The sequence below is a fragment of the Sardina pilchardus genome, chromosome 3 (assembly GCF_963854185.1).
Source record: "Sardina pilchardus chromosome 3, fSarPil1.1, whole genome shotgun sequence".
NCBI classification, from domain to species: Eukaryota; Metazoa; Chordata; class Actinopteri; order Clupeiformes; family Clupeidae; genus Sardina; species Sardina pilchardus.
Genome location: NC_084996.1, coordinates 11,233,579 through 11,255,870, shown reverse-complemented (window position 1 = coordinate 11,255,870; position 22,292 = coordinate 11,233,579). Strand labels below are relative to the sequence as shown.

The 22,292-nt window shown below is 43.7% G+C and overlaps 2 protein-coding genes across 2 annotated transcripts; both read left to right on the top strand.

Annotated features, from left to right (window-relative positions):
• Positions 1-388: 388 nt before the first annotated feature.
• On the top strand, positions 389-16,727 carry LOC134076636 (transmembrane protein 184B-like). The gene is made up of 9 exons (XM_062531786.1): positions 389-1,086; positions 4,001-4,237; positions 5,731-5,896; positions 9,438-9,528; positions 9,755-9,830; positions 9,936-10,027; positions 10,622-10,791; positions 12,173-12,367; positions 13,827-16,727. The coding sequence occupies exons 2-9, from the start codon at positions 4,001-4,003 to the stop codon at positions 14,054-14,056; spliced, it is 1,257 nt and encodes a 418-aa protein (XP_062387770.1). The 5' UTR covers positions 389-1,086; the 3' UTR covers positions 14,057-16,727.
• Positions 16,728-17,374: 647 nt separating this feature from the next.
• zgc:153292 (uncharacterized protein LOC100003014 homolog) lies at positions 17,375-22,200 on the top strand. The gene is made up of 11 exons (XM_062531785.1): positions 17,375-17,577; positions 17,751-17,949; positions 18,054-18,089; positions 18,271-18,341; positions 18,450-18,552; positions 18,639-18,680; positions 18,840-18,899; positions 18,986-19,219; positions 19,422-19,525; positions 19,698-19,866; positions 20,066-22,200. The coding sequence occupies exons 1-11, from the start codon at positions 17,507-17,509 to the stop codon at positions 20,804-20,806; spliced, it is 1,830 nt and encodes a 609-aa protein (XP_062387769.1). The 5' UTR covers positions 17,375-17,506; the 3' UTR covers positions 20,807-22,200.
• Positions 22,201-22,292: the final 92 nt, after the last annotated feature.

The window sequence follows — 22,292 nt, the reverse complement described above, 5'->3', positions numbered from 1 at the left end:
CTTGTCTCAGCCAACACGTTCAGACTTCAGGCAAGCAACAAGCTGGACCAGCTGGCACCAACATTGAGGAGGGCGATTACATCACCTGGCCTATTTTATGACAAGCCGTTTTAAACAGCCATATGAAACGAATGCCCAGTAGAGTAGAGAGATCAGATCATAGCTACGTTTGATCTAGAAAATGAAGATATGTGACTTTGAATAATAGAAAATTAGACCAAATGTCATGATCACTAACAAAAAATGGTTGGATTCCTGAGATGTGACCTATTCCAGAGTCGAAACCTATTTTTTACAGTCTATGGTCGAAACGGCTTATCATATTTAGTAGTGCGCCTGCGCAGATGAGTAGACGTGGTCAGATCATTCCGAGCAAAGTAACCAACGTTACATTCATTGGAAGTGGGAAAGAATCGGAATCGTATCTAGAGGAAGGTGTTGGTTTTTTCAGATCAAATGGGATCAGCCGAGGTCTTCAAAGGAAAACAGTAGCTTTTTTCTCTTTATGGGAGAACTTTTCCCTCCCCTTTAAGACAAGGGACTCTTCGTTAGACCAAGTAAGGTGGCAAGATAACGTAAATGGAAATAGTCGGCTAGCTAACAGTTAGCCAAACAAGCTAACTGCTGTTCGGGAGATCAGATATGGCTAGACGCTAGAGCGATATATTGGGTTCGCCTAGTTAGATAGATAATTAGCTAGTTAGCACACCCTCCATATTCAGTCACCTTTTCTTGTTTATGTCAATGTTCAATTCAGTCACCATCAGGCATTATTATTATTTATAATGTAGTTAAGAACCTACAAGTTAACGGTACACGCTAACAGTCGCTAGCTATCGATAGCTAACTTACCTGCCGTCACAACTGCACGTTAACGTTACCGTTATTTACTGTCAGCATCATCAGCCGCCTTTGGCCCAAAACATAGCGCAGGCCTGCGAAGCATCTCTTCTAAAATGCTTTCCAGCAAGTTTGCAGAATAGACTGGCTTAATGCAATCGTATCCACGAGAGGAAATCTCAGGTTAATTTTGACGGGGTTCAGACGGATACAACGTGAGGAAACAAGCCCACTGCCGCAGAAAAGGTAACGTTAAGACCGCAAAGCCTTGTTAGTAAAATGATTGAAAACATTAATGTGACCCGAAACACACCGAATAATTGCTGATAATCATCCAGAATGGCAGTTATTTGGCTATTCACATATGTTTTTCCACACATGATATGAAACTAAAGGTGGACGTCAACACAATGTTTATGTTAGCTATATAATAGTCTCGTCTGTCGCTGAATGAAAACGTTTGCCTAACTTCATTCTTACACGTCGACTTAACGGTTAAGTTGACAATCTTATGAAAGCAAAAGTCTTTATCGATCATTTATTTAGCACTGATGTCTCGATGGTTTTGATGAAAACATTCTGCCTGGTTGAAACCAAGATTGTTCGGGTCTGGGTGCTATCAACCAGCAACAATCTGTGCTGTTTATTTACCAATTTTCTCAGCAATCAATATGCTGTAGTGAATATGTCGCTTCATACGAACGATTTATCTGTAGTCAGTTGGTGTGAGGAAATTGCTCGTAAGATAATGATGTAGGCCTACGCCAGATGAGTGTTTTTAAATCCCCACCCCTGTTCTTGTGTTCTGACCACAGTGTCATTGCCGTTTGTTTTGTAATTTTGATTGCCTTGGGATAGTTAATCCAATCACATCATTAGAAACATGTTTAACGTTCTTATTTCCCAGTTGACATTATTAGGCTTTCTTTTATGTGGGATAAAACATAATTTCTTTGCTGACATGTTTATGCGCAATATATAATTTCTCAATTTTTAAACTTGCCCTGAGGAAGGCCATTTGTGGCTGAAACATGTTGGCATACATTTTTTAACGGATAGCCAAGTTTAATAAGGGCTTTTTTAATATATAGAAATACCTTCTCGAGTGCCTCAGACTCACTGCAAGAACGAATATCTCATGTTCTCATGTTGCTGAAATATTGCTCCTTCTGGTATGGCAACTTGACTTGCTTATTAACAAGACAACTGCATCTCAATCAACATAAGTATTAGGCCTGGCTCATATGTTGCATTCAGTACAACAGTGCTTTAAAATGGAGGGTCCATGTTTAACCTACATAGCAAATGTGTAGACAGGCCTTGTACCACCACCAAATGTGTAGCCAGTTATGTACCACTGCAAGCCATGAGATTGAAAATGAACGTCTTCCACTTAGCCCTAACTAGTTTGTAATCAGACCCTTTTCATTATCAAATCGCTAAAATGCATGGGAGGCTGCCATAGCCTTGATGTAAGAAACGATAGCGGCAATTTGGTTTGTTAGTTATGGACGATTTGTAGATTATTTTAGTTTTGTGTGTTTGTGATGCTGCACTGAAATGCAATGTTATTTGTGCAATACAAGCTGTAGGCTACAAGGATTTGTGTACAGGAAACGATGATCTCATTTATGCTAAAGAAACTGTATTTTGGAAATATTAGATTTTGGGATTAATGTGAAATCCATGGTCCTCCACTCAGCCTTAAATTCTGTGCAGTCTGATTCCTATATTTCCCAAATGGGTAAAATATGTTGCACACACACAAACAAACAAACTCGGGGGGGTTTGTACACAGCTCTGGCTCTGTAAATGGAAAACCGGCATAGTGGCTCTGACTAAGTCGTGAAACAATCCCAGTCAGTGCAGTACTTGAGGAATAGGAAGAGAGGTGTGTTATTTATCAACAACCTTTCACAAAAGTACACGGTCAGCTGTATTTCTAAATATCTGAGTGTATATATTTTTTCTTTCAACTTTTATCTAGAAGTAGTAGTCACAAAAGAGGTTTTGGTGTTATTGTATTTAACTCATTCACTGCCATTGACGTCTTTAAACGTCAATTTAGACACATACGTTGACTGCCATTGACGTCTATAGACGTCAATTGCCGTTTTCAATGGGGAGGGCTCCTGGGTGGGCTTGGGAACGATCTGGCAGAGTTTCAGGCTTGTAAACAGACTGCACTAGCGATCCGAACTTCTAGATGGCAACAGTGCCATTTGGATCATTAGTATCTGCCTAGAGTGCACAAGTCATGCAGAGACAACTAGCAAACACACTGAAGATCGACCACAGTGGATCTAGTTTGCACGCGATGCAGGGAATAAATATGCTTACTTCTTACATCAAGGATGGAAAACACGTGAACGGTATGATCCATTTACATTGGATATTGCGATATAGACTAACAACAACCTTGCTAGTGCTAGCTTGCTAAGTCTAGCATCCTGTTCAGAGTCTTTAGCGACCATCAGAGTCCCTAGCAACCTTGACGAGACTGACGAGATAACAGTGCAATCGTGGTTGACATACTACTGAAACGCTAACGTTAAAAAGTTGATTTTCACAAAAAGATCGTTTTCTCCATGTTTTGGTCAAAAACAGGTGTTTTTAGCAAAACTAACCCATGTTCTACTGACGATTACTAAAGAACGGAAAACGATAGAAACAAGCCGTTTTTTCCTGGTGAAAGAAGAGAGTCTACTCTTTCATTTGGTACCTTCGGTGTTTACATAGTCATAAAGCTCACCGTTCGGTGGATCTTGGAAAAACAGTCAAAATGCTGTAAAACGTCTGGCAGTATGGAGCGCTCTGCACTGAAAATCGCTGGCAGCCAATGAGTTAAAAGTGAAATACTGGGAAATGTGATACAAGAGGTTTTCATGGGATGTATTTTGAGCAAATTCTAGTCCTTGAATGGCTAGACTGATTGACCAGGAATCAGTGAGTCAGTCAGTTATTGACCGCTCCTGTTGTAATTGTGATTAGAGCTGGACAACATGGTTAAAATCTTGACGAAGTATGATCAAAAGCAAATAGAAAATAGAAATGATATTAGATAGAGGATTTTGAATCAGTGCATCTCTTTTAATTTAACAAAAGGAATGTTTGGGATCATGATAACCTGGTTTCCTAACCACCTAATTGGCTCTCTCAGATGCAACAGCTGTGGAGGCGCGATGTGCCTCTGGAGAGGGTGGGAAATGACTCGCCGGTTGGCATTGCACCGATACCCCCGGCGTCTGCCGCAGCCCCTGGGGGCCCCAACATGTCCTGGGTGCCCGAGGCACCCCAGATCGTCACCCCAGACAACCCCATGTTCCTCATGACCTCAGCGGCCCAGACCATATCAGGCTTTTTTGTGTGGACTGCCCTCCTGTTGACCTGCCACCAGGTAAGCACATTGCATGCACTCATATAGACACACACACACACACACTCTGTTCTTGTCTTAGGTTCAAGGTATATTTGGATTTTAAAGGTAAGAAATTGGAGCTAGTCTGTCCTAAGAATTCAAAGTCTTTACTTTTCGCAGCCCCTGTCAGTGCTTCCTTTTATTATGTGATAATGAGAATGCATTTAAAGCAAACTTGCTGTATTAGAGAGTAATATTAGTAGTTAGTTGTGTTTCCCTGGCTTTGGCAGGAAACATAACACGTGAAAGGCTGTTTATGATTTCCACAGGAAATCAGTTAACCTCACGTTTCTACAGCAGCTGATTTAACCTCACGCCCATTTCCGCTCGATGCAGAGGTTACTGGTCATGTTAGTGAATTTGTTTTCTTGAGTCGAGACCCTGCTTGTCTCACCAAATAAGGGCTGAAGACGAACCGTTGCTCTGACAACAGGTGCGCCTGGTTTGCGATGACATCGGAGAGCAGAGAGGAGTTGCCTAGCAACAACACTCTGCTGCACATTGCTTTCCGTGTGCTGCTGATTGTTTGCTCCCACGAAGGTGTGTGTGTGTGTGTGTTGACTTGGAAAGGTGATAGGTGGGTCATTGTGTGGATCTGAAGGAAAGAGGTGCTGTAGACAAAAGGAGCTGATGACAGATAGCTCCCCTGGTGTTTCAGATATTTAAAAAAAAAAAAACAGAGTGTTGCCAGGTCCAACGGGAACCCTGTTAAACAAGCAACATCAGCCCCCTCACTCCCAGGCCCCTCGGCCAACAACCACGCTCCACCCCACACGCACTAACACAAACACAGACGTCAGCCCAACAAACATCAGCTGTGCACCTGGCCAGACAGGACTACACACCCACACACACACACACACACACCTCCTGTTGTTGACTCGGTCCTCAGGATGTGGGCTGTGAGGCAGGCAGGCGCCGTGTGCTCCTGCGAGAGCAAGCAAACACCCTCTGATTGATTTCACAGGTTAGATTCGATTCGCCAAGGCTGCCGCTGGTCGCCGTCATGGCGATTACGTAACACGCCGCATTCGAGGTGGGATAACAAAATATTATCCTGCCCAGTAGGAAAGAGTGGGAGACAGAGCAAGTTTGTCACCTGAGTCAGAGGTAGCTTTGTGAGCCACTCGTGCCCCCAATTTGCCCTCTATATCGCAAGCATATTTTCCATGCAATGTAGCAGGCGTCCGGTCTGTACACACACTCCTGAAAAAGAAGGAAAACTGTCTGAAGGCTATTTTCTACTGTGGCGCTTGGAAATTATTTTTGGATCAGTTTCCTGATTGTTCCTCCCTATTGCTGACACATTTCTGGTGTGTGTGTGTGTGTGTGTGTGTGTGTGTGTGTGTGCGTGTGTGCGTGTGTGCGTGTGTGCGTGTGTGCGTGTGTGTGTGTGTGCGTGTGTGCGTGTGTGCGTGTGTGCGTGTGTGCGTGTGTGCGTGTGTGCGTGTGTGCGTGTGTACACTTCTCAGATCTACATGCACCTGCGCTACTACAGCTCGCCCAATGAGCAGCGGCACATCGTGCGCATCCTCTTCATCGTGCCCATCTATGCCTTTGACTCGTGGCTCAGCCTGCTCTTCTTCACCAACGAGGAGTACTATGTCTACTTCGACACGGTCCGCGACTGCTATGAGGGTGAGTGCGCCTCCCTGTTGGGATGGGGTCAGATGGGGTGGGGGGTGGGGGTGATTAGGGTTTAGGGTTTTCTAGGGGTACGAGCAGATGGTGAAGGGGGAACTCTAAGACCCCAATCTCTTGCTTGATTGTTTTTTTTTTTTGCTTGTTTGTTTCTTAGTTTGTCAGTCTCAAATCAAAATATGAAGGGAGATGACCGCATAGCATAATGGATCAGTTATCACACCTAAAGGAACAAAGTATAGAAAAAGTATAGGCAGTCCATATTTCTGCCTGTTTGGTTAGGCTTTATTACAAAGTGGTGTGGAGTGTTCAAGACAAACAATGTTCCTGAACGTATTTTTTATATTATGTAACTACTTTAAAGCTCAAATGCATTACAAACTAGAAAAGCGCTCAGAGAGTGCAGACCTCCGCCAAGCGAAAACATAACCGCCTCCTGGATCCGGATACGGATCACTCCCAAAATGTAATCGTCATTTCAGACCTTCCCTTCAAATTTAATCGAAATCCATCCATAACTTTTTGAGTTATCTTGCGAACTTATATAGACAAACAAACAAACAGACAAACAAACAGAATCAAACAAACCCTGATGAAAACATAACCTCCTTGGTGGAGGTAATGAGTTGATGGGAGTAGATTGTTCTTGTGTGTTGTTTGGTGCCGTGGTAACAGATAAGAGTTTGCTGACAGAATGCTAGCCATACAAGCCAGTTTGGATCAAAGTTGTTGCTGCATCTGCAGAACTGTAACTGTCCCACTCTATCCAAGTCGTGTTCAGTATCATTTCAACACATTCACAGAAATATTCCACATTGACATTCAACCAAAACATCCCTGAATAGCACCTCCTAGCCTGTTTCCATAACAAAGTAACAGGCCATTGTTTTGTCATGTCACTCAACCATAGGTTGCTCACATGAGTCTCACATGGGCAGTGCACACGCACACAAACCATATGCCGGTTTCTGAGCAAAGCACGGCACAGGACAACTCATCCATTCCCACCCACTCAGTCAACAGTGGTGTGCATGACTGAGGCATTACATTTGCATGCATGCATGCATGCATGTGTGTGTCTGTGTGTGTGTGTGCGTATGGGAATGTACGTGGTCCCTGCAACAGATGGCCCTCCTTCTCTGTCTGCCTTTATGAGGGCGGCCATCTTTGTTCTCCTGTTTTGTTTCCAAGGCCTGCTGGGATTGCTGGGAAGGGCAAGCGCATTGCCTAGCAACCGCATGCAAACAGACAAGTGTCAGCCGTTCCAGGAGTTCATCAAGCATTTGTTTCCACATTGGGGAGAAAAGACAAACGGTCCGATGGACCCTCCTCTGCAGTCCGATGCAAGTTTCCATAGTTATGGCAGCACTGGTTCTCCACCTTTAGGACAGAAAAAAAGGCCAAATCTCAGGCATCCCATTACCAATGCCAGCAGGTGGCTGGCCCGCCTTAAGCCAGCCTGTCCTGCCATTGTCTTTCTGGCACATTGGAGATGAATCGGAGGGCACTTGGCACTCCCACCCTGTGTGTGTTTTCCCCTGTCCTGTGGGCCAGTCGTCTTCTTTGTGTTGGTCCTGGTAGTGAACCTCTGGGCCACTCGCTGCCCTTCCCCCACTCTCCCTTACGCCCCCTGTCACTCACCCGCTCACAGCCAGCTTTTCTTGCAAAGACTCTCTCCGCATCACGGGGCAGCGTCGCCAGCTTGGACTGCGTGCTTATAGCTCTGTGGCATCAAAAGTCGGACACATTTTTAGAATGGCCTCCACAACAAAGGGCTGCCACGTTTGTTTGTTTGTGGGACACTGACTGAAGCGGACGTGCTAATAGCTTTTACAGTGACTTGGTGCTGTGCTGTGCTGTGCTGTGTGTGTGTGTGTGTGTGTGTGTGTGTGAGAGAGAGAGAGAGAGAGAGAGAGAGGGGGAGAGAGAGAAAACACTGGAAGTGACAGTATGGGAGCTGACAGCTCGGCTGGGTCTGGCCGCGGTCAGCCCCCGCTCAGGCTTACGCTGCACATGGCAGAGGAAACGTGCAGCAGCTGTGGCCCAGGGGCAGCGTGGGGGCTAAAGATAGACAGAGGAGGGCCAGTGGTGACGAAGGGACGAGCCGTGCCGCGCCGCACGCGGCCGCACATGCAGACGTGCCGACACACAGCGGCCCACATCAGCAGCCTGCGCACAACACAGCACATGCCAGCTGCATACTGCCCCAGGGCTTCTGCTTGATATTCTTTTGAACTGTTGAAATGTTATCACTCTTCCTCTCTCTCTTTTTCTCTGTCTCTCTTGCTTTCTCTCTCATCCTCTCACCTCATCCCCTGTTTCTCTGTCCTTCTCCCTTCCTCGCATTCTGTCGCTGTTGTGAAGACTGAATGAGGCCAGCTATATGAGCTGTTGTGTGTGTGTGTGTGTGTGTGTGCACGCGCCCTGAGAAGTAATCAATAAATGGCACATCAAAGGCTACAGAGGCCTGTTTGTGTTAATTTTAAAGGCCAGTCTTTTGGTCTTCAGGTCTACTTTAGGTTAAAGGCCCAAGGCCCCATAAAACGGCACCTCTATAATTTAGCCGCCACTTCACACCTGGAAAGCCAAGGCAGACAGTCAACCCAGTAAAAAGGGTCACAGGGCCATAAAGGCCTCTTGACAGACCTTCTCTTGTGTTGCAAGGTACCACCACTGTGTGAATCTGCAACAAACGCTCTGTGTAAAACTTCAGTGGCAAAGAAATATACCCTCTTCACCTGGATATGGAACGCTTTAAGAGCTTCTCACTCATCAGCAGAAGAAACTAAACGAACAAATTCAAGATTGCGAGAGAGGAAAAAGATTAGCCATTTGTTTATTTGTTTACTTTTCATCGGTCCGTGCTGGCCGGCCGCTGGACAGCACAGATGTGGAAAGTGACCCAGACAGCGGTGAAACCGAGAGGCAGCGTTGTGTGTGTGTGTGTGTGTGTGTGTGTGTGTGTGTGTGTGTGTGTGTGTGCGCGCTGCGAGCACCGCTGAAGAGTATTAGACCTGGCAGTGTTGATCCTGGCAAGAATGGATAGCGCTTAACCGCCCCGGGGCCACGGCAGACAATGACCCCGCTGTGCGTGACTGGACTCTGTAAAGTGCACAGAAGCAGTTGAGCCATAACAACATTAATCTCATGTGAGGTACAAGAGGGAAGGAGGGAGAGAGAGAGAGAGAGAGAGGGATAGAGTCTGTTTGTGAGGAGGAGAAGAGAGGCCACTGTCTATTGAAGGTGTATATCTGGCCATGTTCCCACAGATAGGGGACCTAGACAAGAGTTATATTATTTATTGATAACAAAAAAAGGTCTAGTCATGCGGGTTTGTTTTTAAGTTTTGCAACTTTTATGAAACATTTTTTGCACCTTCACAGGAGTACGGTGTAGATTTTCTTTGTTGTGTGCCAACTACTCAGACTTGCATGTGTACCACCAAGAGCTTTGAATAGAAAATTGTGTGGCTCAAACAGTATACTTTGTGTGTTGAAGCTATGTACAAATAACAAGTGTTTGTGTCTCTTTCCTGCAGCATTTGTCATCTACAACTTCCTCAGCCTGTGCTATGAGTACCTTGGAGGGGAGAGTGCCATCATGGCGGAAATCAGAGGGAAGCCTATTGAGTAAGTGAAGCCGCTTGTCCCCCCCCCCCCCCCCCCCCCGTCTCTGTCTTCCTCTTTCTCACACACACCCATTCGCTAGCGTCTGTTCTGTAATTACACTCCTGTTATTGTAAACATTGTGATTAGGCCATTTACATTAACCTTTGCTATCATAGCTTGCTTGGCTGTACGTTGCTCACGTTTGGAAGAGAGTCCCTGTTAACCATCTTCCTCCCCTCTTCTCCAGGTCGAGCTGTGTTTATGGAACATGCTGCCTCTGGGGAAGAACCTACTCGATCGGCTTCCTCCGATTCTGTAAACAGGTATGAACCGTATGTCATCAGGACACACTCAGCAGGCGTGTAGATAATTTTCCGCCGCCGCCACTGCTGATGTCGATTTCATCTGTCTCCTTTCGGTGCCCTCAGGCGACGCTGCAGTTCTGCGTTGTGAAACCTCTGATGGCCATGATTACAGTCATCCTGCAGGCCTTCGGGAAGTACAGAGACGGCGACTTCAAGTAGGTTTACATCTTATCGCCACTCTCGCCTCAGTCCAAAGAAAAAAAAAATGCTTGTGTGAAAGTGAAACCTGTCTAAAAAACTCCAGATTTCATGATTAGATGGCTCTAGGCTGTTTAAAATGGGAATATAAAAACTGTTGCTCAGTGGTTTTTAATATGTCTGGAGATTGGGGCGGTTGTTGAAAAGTATAGTGATTTTGATATTGATTAATCTGAATGTTGAGCTGATGGCTGGTGGAGTGCACTTTTAATCTTTCATGTCTCACTGCAATTTGTTTGCCTCACCTTCCTGCAGACATACCTTTCTGCTGATTTCAGTCTTAATTTTAATCACGACAAGTCATAGACATTGGCAACCTGTTTTTACGTTTTTGTTACATTTCACTGAGACGGTGTCCTCACCAATGCGTTAGATAAAAAGGAAAGAGAACAAAGAAAAAGAAAATGAATGAATGAAGCCGTCTGCGGTTAACACTGTATGAAGTTAACGGTGGCCATTGATGCTAAATGCCATCACATTGAGGTCCTCAACTTGGTCTGTCACAAAGTAATGTTAACTCTCCCTCTCTGATGCCTGTCTCCTGTCTACAGTGTGGCCAGTGGCTATCTCTACGTGACCATCATCTACAATATCTCCGTCAGCCTGTCCCTCTATGCCCTCTTCCTCTTCTACTTTGCCACCCGGGAGCTGCTCGTCCCCTACAGCCCTGTGCTCAAGTTCTTCATGGTCAAGTCCGTCATCTTCCTCTCCTTCTGGCAAGGTAAGGACCCCCCCCCCCCCATCCTCTTTGACACTCTTTTTTTTTTTTTTTTAAAGATTATTTTTTTGGGCTTTTTATGCCTTTAATTGGACAGGACAGTAGAGAGCATGACAGGAAACGAGCAGGAGAGAGAGTAGGGGTGGGATCTGGAAAGGACCACGGGGCGGGAATCGAACCCGGGTCGCCGGCGTGCGGTGCAGGTGCCCCAGCCAGTCGCGCCACGGCTGGGGCCCTCTTTGACACTCTTAGTGCTTTTCATTCAGTAAGGTAGATGTAGTTCCCCCCCTAGGGTTTCCTAGATAGAGTCCCCACCCCCTTTCACTGCTATTGTACTCGCACAATCCCACATGACACATTACTTGAGCTTGAATTTGAACTGAGAAAGCTGAGGACATTAAAAGGCCATTCATGCCTAGCTCTATTGTAAACTGATGGTCTGGAAGAGTGTTATTTGATCTTGGCAACAACATTAATTACTCTTAATTAAACAACATCAGGGTTCTAAAAACACATTACAAAACAATGGTAAGCAGGTGCATCTGTTTTTCCTGCAGGACCCTTGTACTTATACTGACATTAGTTAAATGGCGCAGTGGTCAAGACGTTGTGAACTAGTTCAGAAACGATTAGACACTAAAGGAAATTGGGTTACCTGGGAGCTTACAAAGAGCACTTTGAAGTAAGCTACCTGTACCTGGCAATCAGCCAGCTTGATGAGATGTGACAAGGTTTCAGCAATCAACGCCAGAGGCCGACCGATATGGGATTTGAAAGACCGATTCGGATATTTGAGGATTTCATTATCTATCCAAATGAAAAGCTCTTATACAATAAATTATGACATAATTATTATACTGCATTATCTGCCACCGTGTATTAACCTCATAGCTGAAGAAATTTTGTAAAATCAATGTACATAAACTGTGGCTAATAGTAGGGAAATTACGGTAGTTTGAGTTGCTTTAGCCATAAAGCTAATGCAGCTACAGTGCTACACTGTGGGGGCATGTACATAAGAGCTCATGGTCATGCCCCTTAGACTGTAGCGCTTTAGCTGCTGGTTGTAGCAACTCGAGCGAGTTAAAATACACTGAAAAGACCAGTTGATAGTCATAATCTGTGTTAAAAAGGGGAAGTGAAGGCAAAGTGCATAAATTAGCAGAAATAAGTTGTGTCTAAAAGTGAGGACAAATTTACCAAAATGAGCAATATCAGCATTTGGCTTTCCTTTACTTCATTTTAAAACGTCATCGGCTGTGATAAGCACTGATGCCGATAGATTGGAAAATAGCTAATATCGGCCGATAATATCAGCACATGGATTTATCCGTCGGGCTCTAATCGGCACCTCACCATGCTTCCTCTCCCTCCCTTGTGTCAGGCATGCTGCTGGCCATCCTGGAGAAGTGCGGTGCCATCCCGCAGATCCACGCCCCGAACGTGTCGGTGGGCGAGGGCACGGTTGCCGCTGGCTACCAGAACTTTATCATCTGCATCGAGATGTTCTTTGCCGCCGTTGCGCTGCGCCACGCCTTCACCTACAAGGTCTACATGGACAAGCGGCTGGACTCCCATGGTGAGCAAACCCCGCCAAGACAGACCACTCTGAGAGTCTTGTATGGAGTGATTTTAAGTAGTGCTGTTGAAGGCTCAAGGCTGGTTGGGGAATATGTTATTTCCAGGTCACGGTTTAACTTTTGGAAGAATTTTGAAAGACCTTGTCAACCAAGAATAAATGTTGTGTTCGGAGTTTGATTTGTCAGGTAGACCAATCTGAATGGATAAAAACATTGGTTTACAGGAACGTCGAAATTCTTGCATCCAGGGAAGATCCATCTAGAATATGAAGGCAAACTCCCCGAACACTTATTTTGAACATGAAACTTCTCTGTTGTAGCTTAAAGTACTCCGCACATTGGCACCGTCATGAGTGTGGTACACACTGCTTTCGACATTGGATTACATTAGGTCCCAATGATTTCAATACAACCCCGCACACCAGCTACCACGGCCATGTCGATTACGATTCAGTTCTATTTTTGACTGTGCCGCTCAATAAAATCCATTGTTTCTCTGATAAAAATGTGCATGACAAGTGAACACACTCCCTCAGCGCTTTAAAGGGAGGGATTATGGTAAGTGAGGAACTCATCACATCAATACCCCTTATCTGGGTTGTCCAAAACTTATGTAGCAAAAAAAGTTATGAAAAAAGGTATAATTTAATGGTATAACTCCACAACTCCACAACCGTTCAGCATCTTCACTTTTTCAGGAATACTCTCAGGCATTTCCAAAACAAATTGTTTGAAGTCTTAAAGGAATGCTTATATTCCATTTTATGGTTCCAGCATTGTACCCTTTGTTCTCTTGCTGACTTGTCCTTTCTCTTCTCTACCTCTCTCCCTCTGTCCATCCTTTTATGTTCCTTGCCATATCCCTCCTTCTTCCTCTTTTTTTATTATTTCACTCCCTCCATACTTTTAATGCTATATTTTATTCCTTTTTGTCTTTTATTTAAAAAAATCCTGTTCCTATTCTCTGTCAACACATCCTTTACTCTTGTGGAAACCCTTCCTTCTATATTATTCTCCCTGTTCCCTTCTTTCTCTCTGTGCTGCACTATAAGGCCCAGTCCCTAACTATGGACAGTACGGTAGGTTGAATTCTAGATTGTGTACCCAGTGAACCATTTTTGCTGTATGCTGCAGTTGTTTTGAGCCTCTTTGTTATATTTTAATTTGGCTTTCCAGTGTGTGTTATTTCTCATTTTCACCGTGCAGAATATTTTCGTTTTGTTTGTTTTTTATTTTTTTGCATTGTTTCGTTTATCTTTTTTTTTATTGTCATTTTAGAATTGATGTTCAGTCTTATTTGTTATGTGGTCACCCGTGTGTCATGTACATCTCGGACATGTTCATCCATATTTTTATTTATTTGTTTTGAATTCATCCATCACAGTTTGCCATTGTTCTTACGCATTTCTCTCTCCCTCCCTCCCTCCCTCTCCTGTGGGCTCTGCCGTGCTCCAACAGGCCGCTGTGCCCCCATGAAGAGCATCTCCAGCAGCCTGAAGGAGACCATGAACCCCGGGGACATGGTGCAGGACGCCATCCACAACTTCTCGCCGGCCTACCAGCAGTACACGCAGCAGTCCACGCTGGAGCAGAGCAGCGGCCCGCCCGTCTCCCGCTCCCACAGCATGTGCAGCGCGCGCGGCGACAACGAGAAGACCCTGCTGCTGAGCTCCGACGACGAGTTCTGAGAATGGAGAGAGGGACTGGAGGGAGGATAGAGGGAAGCTAGGAGAGGAAAAATGGGAAAAGCAGGAAAGATGGGGTCACTCTTAGGGGACAATGTGCTGGAGAAGGAGAGAAAGAGAGACTTACAGAGAGGTAATTGTGCCGTAGTTGTGGGGGAGGCGACTTGGCAAATACACATGTACACACCCACACACACAGACAGCCAGACACTTGCATACACTTAAAAGGGTCGAAACTAATACAGAACTATGATCGGGATGTAAGCCATGTTTAATCCCTCAAATAGTGACACTACTGCTGGAGGGTGGTCACCAATGACACACGATGTGTTGTTGGCAATCGTTTTGCTGCTGTAATGCCTTATAACACAATCAATACACACACACGCACACACACTCGCATACACATGAACACTGCTGAATATACACAGACTTTGTTGCTCATTGCAAATTATTATTAGTACACACAAATCTACCGTTCACTCCTGCTGGTTGTGCATACAGGCATTCCCTAGCACTTAATTTATCTTAATCCAGCTAATAGTTACTCTGTACATACTAGGCTATTGCAAATGGCATTGCTGAGCTGCAACATGGTATAACATGGCTTTGAATCTCATAGACCCCCAGTTCAAATACTCATTGACCTTGTGTATCGTACTGCATCATTGAACCATACTTATATTAAGTAATCAAAAGACTACTGACTGGAGAGGCACTAACCCAGTAGTCTGCATAGTCAGCTTCACACAGTTGTATACGTTGCCAGACATAACCACACCTGGATGCCCATAACCACACATGGATGCCCATACCCAGGCACTTTCACTCTCTCAGCTACTCATTCAAGTGTGGACTGTGCTTTTAAAAATTCTACCAAGAAAATAGTGGCCAAATTGTGTGCACCTTGCCACCCTACATGCTCATCAAATGTAGTCAGAAGTGAACTCTATATATGAGGTCATTAAGTTTGTTATTTTTGTTTTATATTTGTTTTGTTGTTGTTGTTGTTTTTATTTTCTATCATCAGAAGTGACCTCCCACCTGCGGGGCCTCACATGAGACATGTTGCCAAATGCAGAGACCCTGTGTTCCCGACAGGGCGCTTCTGGTTTGATACTTTTGTCAGGGGGACAGGTACAGGTTCCCTGGGGGACCCATGATCTCCGCTATGGACGTTTGTATTTCCAGTTAATTTATGAAGTGACATTTTTAAAGATCTTTTGATTGTTGCAAATGTTTTGACTTGTGGTGCACCCTTCAACAGTTGTGTTTTGAAAGTGAGGGATGTAATTATTTTATTGTCTGTCCAGTTTGGGTTCTCTTACAAAAAAAAAACAAAAGACAGAGACTATACTCTCAATTGAGGGGTTAGGGAGGAAGGGAAGTGTGGGGATGGGGGGGGGTGTTGTTGTTATTATTATCCTGCAATGTTATTAATAATGTTGTTGTTCTTGTCTCTGGAGAACAGCTGGGCACGAGCGCTTTGGTGTGGGCGCTTGACAGCGTCCTGCAGGGAGATTACAGATTAAGAGAAGCGGAGCTCTTGGCGAAGCAGACGGGATTATAAATCCCGTAATTGGGGCATTATGCACGAGCATGCTATCAAGGCGAGCATTTGTGGCCAGTATCAGTGCGTGGGGGGCTATGTAGGTTAGGCTGTGCTGGTGTGGCCCCTCAAGTAGGTTATGTACAAGCAAAAACTCCATAGATAAGGCTTTACAAACACTAGATGCATTAAACCAGAGGTTGTTGTTCACTGAAATGCATTGCGGTTTGCAGGCTTTTCATAAAAAAAATAGGGCATAGTTGGAACAGTGGTGGAAGTGGACCATAGCATTTCCCTTGGTGTGTTTACAGCTGGGAACATGTAAATCTGTTGATTTTCAGGTTTACATCCTGAAAGTGAGAGGAATTACAGGAATGTATGTAGGAGAGAATCTCGGTCATTGTCAGCATGTCTCAAACACCAACAGGTCTGCTGTTTGAAAGAGGCAGGCTTATGAATTGTAACATGGTGACCACGTTGAGATGATCAGATGTGAGGTATAACTACCCCATTTTTTTTTTTTTTTTTTTGAAGTTCAACAGTTCTATCTATTAACGCTCTCACATTTTCAGTTCATCAACGGCGAGGAGTTGATTCCCAGTCAGGATGTTAGCTTTGAATGGTGACTTCTAGTGATCTGTTATGGATTTGGTTGACCTTGTTTGGCTTGAAGAGTTATTGATGTATACTTTTGTATATCAGAAAACCTGTTTACCAGCTTAACTCAGTGGATGGATACATTTTAGTCTATTCATGATGAAGTTGAGACTCAAACGTCTGTCCTGCCTGTAGGCTAATGGAGAACTCTAATACATTCGCATTGCAGCTCTTTTGTTACTGCCGTACCTGTCCCTGATAGTATCTAGATGAAACAGTCAGGTGTATTTTATTAAAAGAAAGGAATATATTATTGAACTGGTTAGGATATTGTACATAATACTACAAAACAGTTGTGGTGATTATAATTAAAAGCTCAGAGAACTCTGATCGTTTGGTACCGTCATTGATCCTATTTTGCCTTTTTCTCCTTTTTAATATTGTTGTATTAATGCTTTAAACATTCTGCATCTATTTTTGTCATTGTGTGGTACCAACATTCAGAGAAATATAGAAAAAATGAAACCATGACTGTGTTGTGTCTTTTTTTCCTCCAAACTGAGTCAGAACAACAATATTCAGGAACATCGCCCATCAACATTGCTCAGAAAGGTGCTTTGTGTGTCATCAGCTTCGAAGGACACATACACATCGCAGTCAAAGTGGTTCCAAAGTTCTACCAAACACTTTTTAATGTGGGTGAGCAAGTGGGTTGGTATGATAGAGGGAGTGTGTTTTTTGTGTGAGCAATTACTCAGCATTGGATCATCTTCCTGAATTTCAATATTCTAGTCACACGTCTGGCCAAATTGATAAATCAGCATTGAATGTTTATGATGTCACCACATCACCATTGGTTTTACCAGAAATATTTGGCAGTATTTGACAAAAATACACACCTATACAGTATTTTGATACAAAATGTTAAACCACTTTCTTCAACCCAATAAAACAAATGACAAAAGACTATTTTCTATCTGAAATACGTATTTTAAATACATGTATCACATACACTGCCCATCCCTGGTGCTGACAGTGACCACTCTGGATGAAACAGGTCACTTTTCACTTACCTGCAACCTTCATGTAATGTCGTACTCCGAACAGCAGAGGGCGGTAATGTCATTTAGTACACAAAGTCGACAGCTGCCGCTAAATCTAAATCTCCAGAGCAACACTGTTTACATCCACACGCTTTTCACCAGACGCTGTCAACCAAACCTTTAACCAACTACGACGTTAACGTAAATGTATTGCAACAACTTGCAGTAGACTGTTTTGCTAAATAACTGGAAGACGACGAGGGCATGCCTTCGTGCAGTGCTTATAATTGCAAAAATCGTTCTGAGAAGGGTCTGCCTGGAGTTTCGTTTCACAGGTAGGCTAATATCAACGCCGAAATGGCACGAATTCTCAAGCACCTGGCTTTTGTTGACAGGGAAAATATGTTCGTTTAGTATGGAGTATATTAGAAGGTCGATAGAAGAAGGAAATGAGAGCAGTTTTACTAGCCTGCTTCCAGAGTTGATCATGACTTCTTCACGTGTCCAGGTTCCCAATCAAAGATCCCAAAAGACTGAAAGAGTGGACACGGCGGACCAGATGGAAGAACTGGACTCCCAAATCATCCTCTTATTTGTGCTCCGATCATTTTGAGAGACATTTCTTTGTCAGGTCAGGACATGGTTATCGATTACGTGATACAGCGCTGCCTACGATTTTCAACTTTCCTGATAATGTCAGCAAAAAGGTAGGAATGGCAACAGTAAACACACACACTGTACATATTCAAACACGGGAGTTTTTTGGACTCACAAACTTGTAAACTTCAATGTATTGCTTGTGTTGTTTCAGATACCAGATGGCCGTCAACGGAAGATAATAACTTTAGTAAGTTACAGTTCAATGAAGACGTTTACCCAGTAATCAGTCAACATAATAGGCCTGCGTGTTTTATTGTGTATTTATAGAGGAATCTTTCTGTACCCTACAACATGGTCTATAAATAGTGACTTGGGATGCTTGAAATAATCTAAACAAATTTGCTTTATGGACGACTTTCTTTCTGTAGTTTCCCAAGACACCAGAGTCCCCATCAGAGCCTTCTTCAGAGACCCATGGGCAGAGCTATCACTTAAAAGAGTAAGTAAGCATCATCAAAATCTCTCGATACCAAATTATTAAGTCTATTTACTTAAATGTTTCAAGAACACGTCAGAGTATGTATGCTTTTATTCTGTCTACTTGCAGTCAGCGAGCAGATAAGGCCCAGAGTTCTCAGCTGGAGAAGATTGACTGGAGTAAACTTACTTGGCATCCAAGTACTTTCCATGATGATTACTGTGTACCGCAGGTAGAAGTCTCAACAATTAAAGTCATTTCAATGTGATTATTGAACCCAGGAATAAGTCTGTTCACATCTTCTATTTTGATGGACAGAGCATTCAGTGGGCAAAGGATGATGGGCAGAATGGAGACAATGTAAGTGGCATGTTAAGGTTGCCGATGTGTTTTGTAGAGGATTATATCATCGACTGAGCACATAATTATTGTCCATGTGCATTTCAAATATGTTTGTGTGGTAACTTAAAGGTTAGGTGTTGGAGTAACCTTAACATCATAATATCAACAATGCTTTAGGTTTCCTTAAATGATTTATGGAGCCAAGGACTTCTGTTTATTCCCAAACGTGCAATCAAGGTAAGGTTGAAAATGAGAATGAAAATGAATATCTAAGTGCTCAAGCAAAACTAGCAAGCTGATCAATCTCCCCACCATTTCCCCAGATTAAAGGCAGATGGGAATGGCTCGGTGTTGAGGTAATCGGCCCTCTGTCAGTCACTCAAAGAGGACACAAGTTTGTCTTGTCAGTGATGGATTTCTACTCCAGATGGGTTGAGGCCTATCCCATGAGGACTTGCAACGGTGATGAGATTGCCCAGAACATCTACGACCTAGTCTCTTGCATAGGTTATCCCTATGGCTTCCTCTCCAGGATCAGCCCAAGATGCCTTAAAGAGGTAAATCAAGTCATGGCCCTGTTTCGTCTATGGCAGATTTTTGAAGTTATGCTCAAACATCAGCTGTTATGAACACTCATGCGCTCATCACAGCGGGTACAGTGAACGGTAATCACCGCATAAGATAGATATAAATTATGTTAACTATGTTTGGTAATTCAGTGTGTTATTTGATGAAAATCTAGTTCTTATTATATTTTAGATCAACAGTGCATTGCATAAACTTGTGAGACTGGAGACATCCTTCATACACCACCATCCGCAGGCTGGCTCCTTGGACCAGACCACGAAGGCCCTCATTGACAAGTAAGTCTAATGTATCCCCCTCTCAAGCATTTCTGTTAAAATACAACTATATATTTGGATATGTACTGTGGTGCAGCAGTAAACTGCTGATTTTAACTTGAGATACCTGCCAGAACTGTGGATTGCTTTACAAAGTTACAGATGCACACCGTGTGATTTCTTGCCTGAGCAGGACGGTGTTTGACCTATCCAAGCAGCACCCTGACGGCTGGGATGTGTGCCTCCCCGCCTCTGTGTACCGCCTGTGTTGCACTGTCAACCCGAGCACCCACCAGAGACCCCTCTCCCTGCTCCACAGCAAAGCTGCCTCGCCCCTAGTTAAGAAGCCGAGGCTGTTGATGGTGAGTAGGTGGGATGGCCAATCAAGCTCCATACTTACAGCTAACTTCCAGGTTAACTATTTATGGACCTGTTTGCATGTTGTGTTTAACCTGATTGATGTTTTGGATTTTGCCTTGCATGCCTTGGATATTGCCTTGCATGTGGACAAACCCGGAGTTCAAACAACATGTAAAATGTGTGTTTTACCTCTCGCCTCAGGTGGATGGAGGTGAGATAAACAAGTTCACCTTTGTGCTTGTGGAGCCCCAGGCCCCTCTCAGTGGCGTCCAGCTTCAGTGTGTGGAGTGCCGACGGTGGCACCGGGTCACCCAGCCCACGGACATCCAAGAGTATGAGGACACGAGGCTGAAGGATGAGGAGCACATCTTCACTTGCCCCGGCTGCAGAGTCAGGCTGAAGGACACGGGCAGACAAACAGAAGAGGGCGCCTCGAAGGAGGAGAGGGGGGTGATCAGCACGAGAAGAACGGCAGACTTGGGGGAGAAAAGGATGGGACAGGAGGAAGGAGCACAAGGGGGAAAGGAACAGAGGAAATGTGAGGAAACGAGAGGAAGAGAGAGTGTGGAAGGTGGTGGTGGTGATGGTAGAGGAGTAGGAAGAGGACGAGGAGAAGAGAGGAGAGTGAGAGAGAGTGATGACACTAGAGGACAAAGAACAGAAAAGGGAGCAGTTGAGAATGTCAGTGTGAGAACAAGATTACAGAGACAATGTGGAAGGGGACAGGCGCAACTTAAAGAAAGACTTGTGGTTAAAGCAGTCGGAGGAATGGTTTCAGACACGCATAAACAACATCAGAAAAATGTCCGGTTGGAGTTAGGAAAGAAGCGTGGACGAGGCAGACCTCGGCGGACAGAAGTTCCCATCAAAACTGGTGCACTTTCTCAAAAAGGAGATGAAGGAGGGAGAACCCAGGAGAAGGAAGCAATTGAACCCTTATAAATATGTTTTGTATCGAGAAATGGGAGAACCTTGTGAAGGAGAGAGAGGCTATCCTACCTCCAGGGGAGGATAGTTCTGCTGCCCACGGAGAAGTGTCTGTAGACAATATTGAAGGTATAGTAAAAAATAGTGTTGTTTAAACACTATGAAATATTAGATGTAAATCATAGCGGTACATAATATGACTGCAACATGTGATTTCCACTTACTATGGGAAGACAAGTGTTCCCCATCCCCTACTCCTGCGACTCTTGCAAACCTCATGTACCTCCTAGAAGATTCTTCTTTTCACCCAGTCAAAGGACAGCCACCACACATCACAAACCATGGCTCATTCTCACTACAACAAACTCTCATGTCTAAGTACAGTCTGCACACAACATTTTGGTATTAGACTTTGAATGAGTGTGGACGATGATTCTTGACATAATTTTCCCTGCTATATTTGTAGACCATTTTCATTTTTTTGTATACTCATTGTCCCAGATATTGTTATAAGTAACTTGACATAAATACTGAAACAACAAAACCTGAAACGGCAAAAAGCTTACACATCAACAATACTTGTAGAAGAACAAGCCTAAATAACAGAACATGGAAGTTAGAATTTTTTGTTAACTGATAACAAATACAGCTTTTATTTAAACCTGATTTTCTACGTCTTGTGATACTTTTTTGATTGTCATTGTGTGGTTGTCTGGTCAACAGCTGCTTTAATCTAGCCTGGGAATACCCATACGAACCTTTAGAAAATTTGGGATTTGCACTGCAGGTCTGTCTGGCCAAGAGGTCATTGTCCAATGTCCCTAAAACACGGACACGCAAATACAATTGATAATCTGGTGTATTTTCTTTGGAATTGTGTAAACAATTATGTTTAAAACCTTTGTTTATAAGATTGCTGCACTTCTGAAATAATTTGGTAAGAGTGTAATGCAGCAATTCAAGTTTAATTTTACTGCTAGTTACGCCCCTGCTGGAAGTCATATCAATGAGCTTTGCCAGACCCACTCTTAATCTTAATTGAGAAGGCTCTTGTGGCTAGTTTTAATATGCTTTATAAATAAACTGACATTTATATTCCTCTCAGTTGGGATGTTGACGAATTTCTCAGGTTGTTAAGGAACTCTCCAGCTACAGTCAAAAATGTGTTGTTCAGGGAGAAAGGTTTGTGCAAGTTGACTATCACTGACATGGACATCTATGTATCAAATGTATCAAATATGATGTCAGCATAGCCTACACGACACAGAGAAAAAACAACAACACTTAGGTACCCCTGTGTGTCTGGAAATAGAAGTGTTAGAAGTTGCAGCAAGATGACATGTTGAAAGATATTAACAAAAATTCGCATTGTAGTCACATCACTCAGATTTCTCTGCATTGAATCAGTTAAAAAATTATAATAATAAAAAAAAGAACACTGCACACATAATGCTTGATTTATTTTTGCACTGGAAATTAATGTAGCCTATGTTTAATGTTA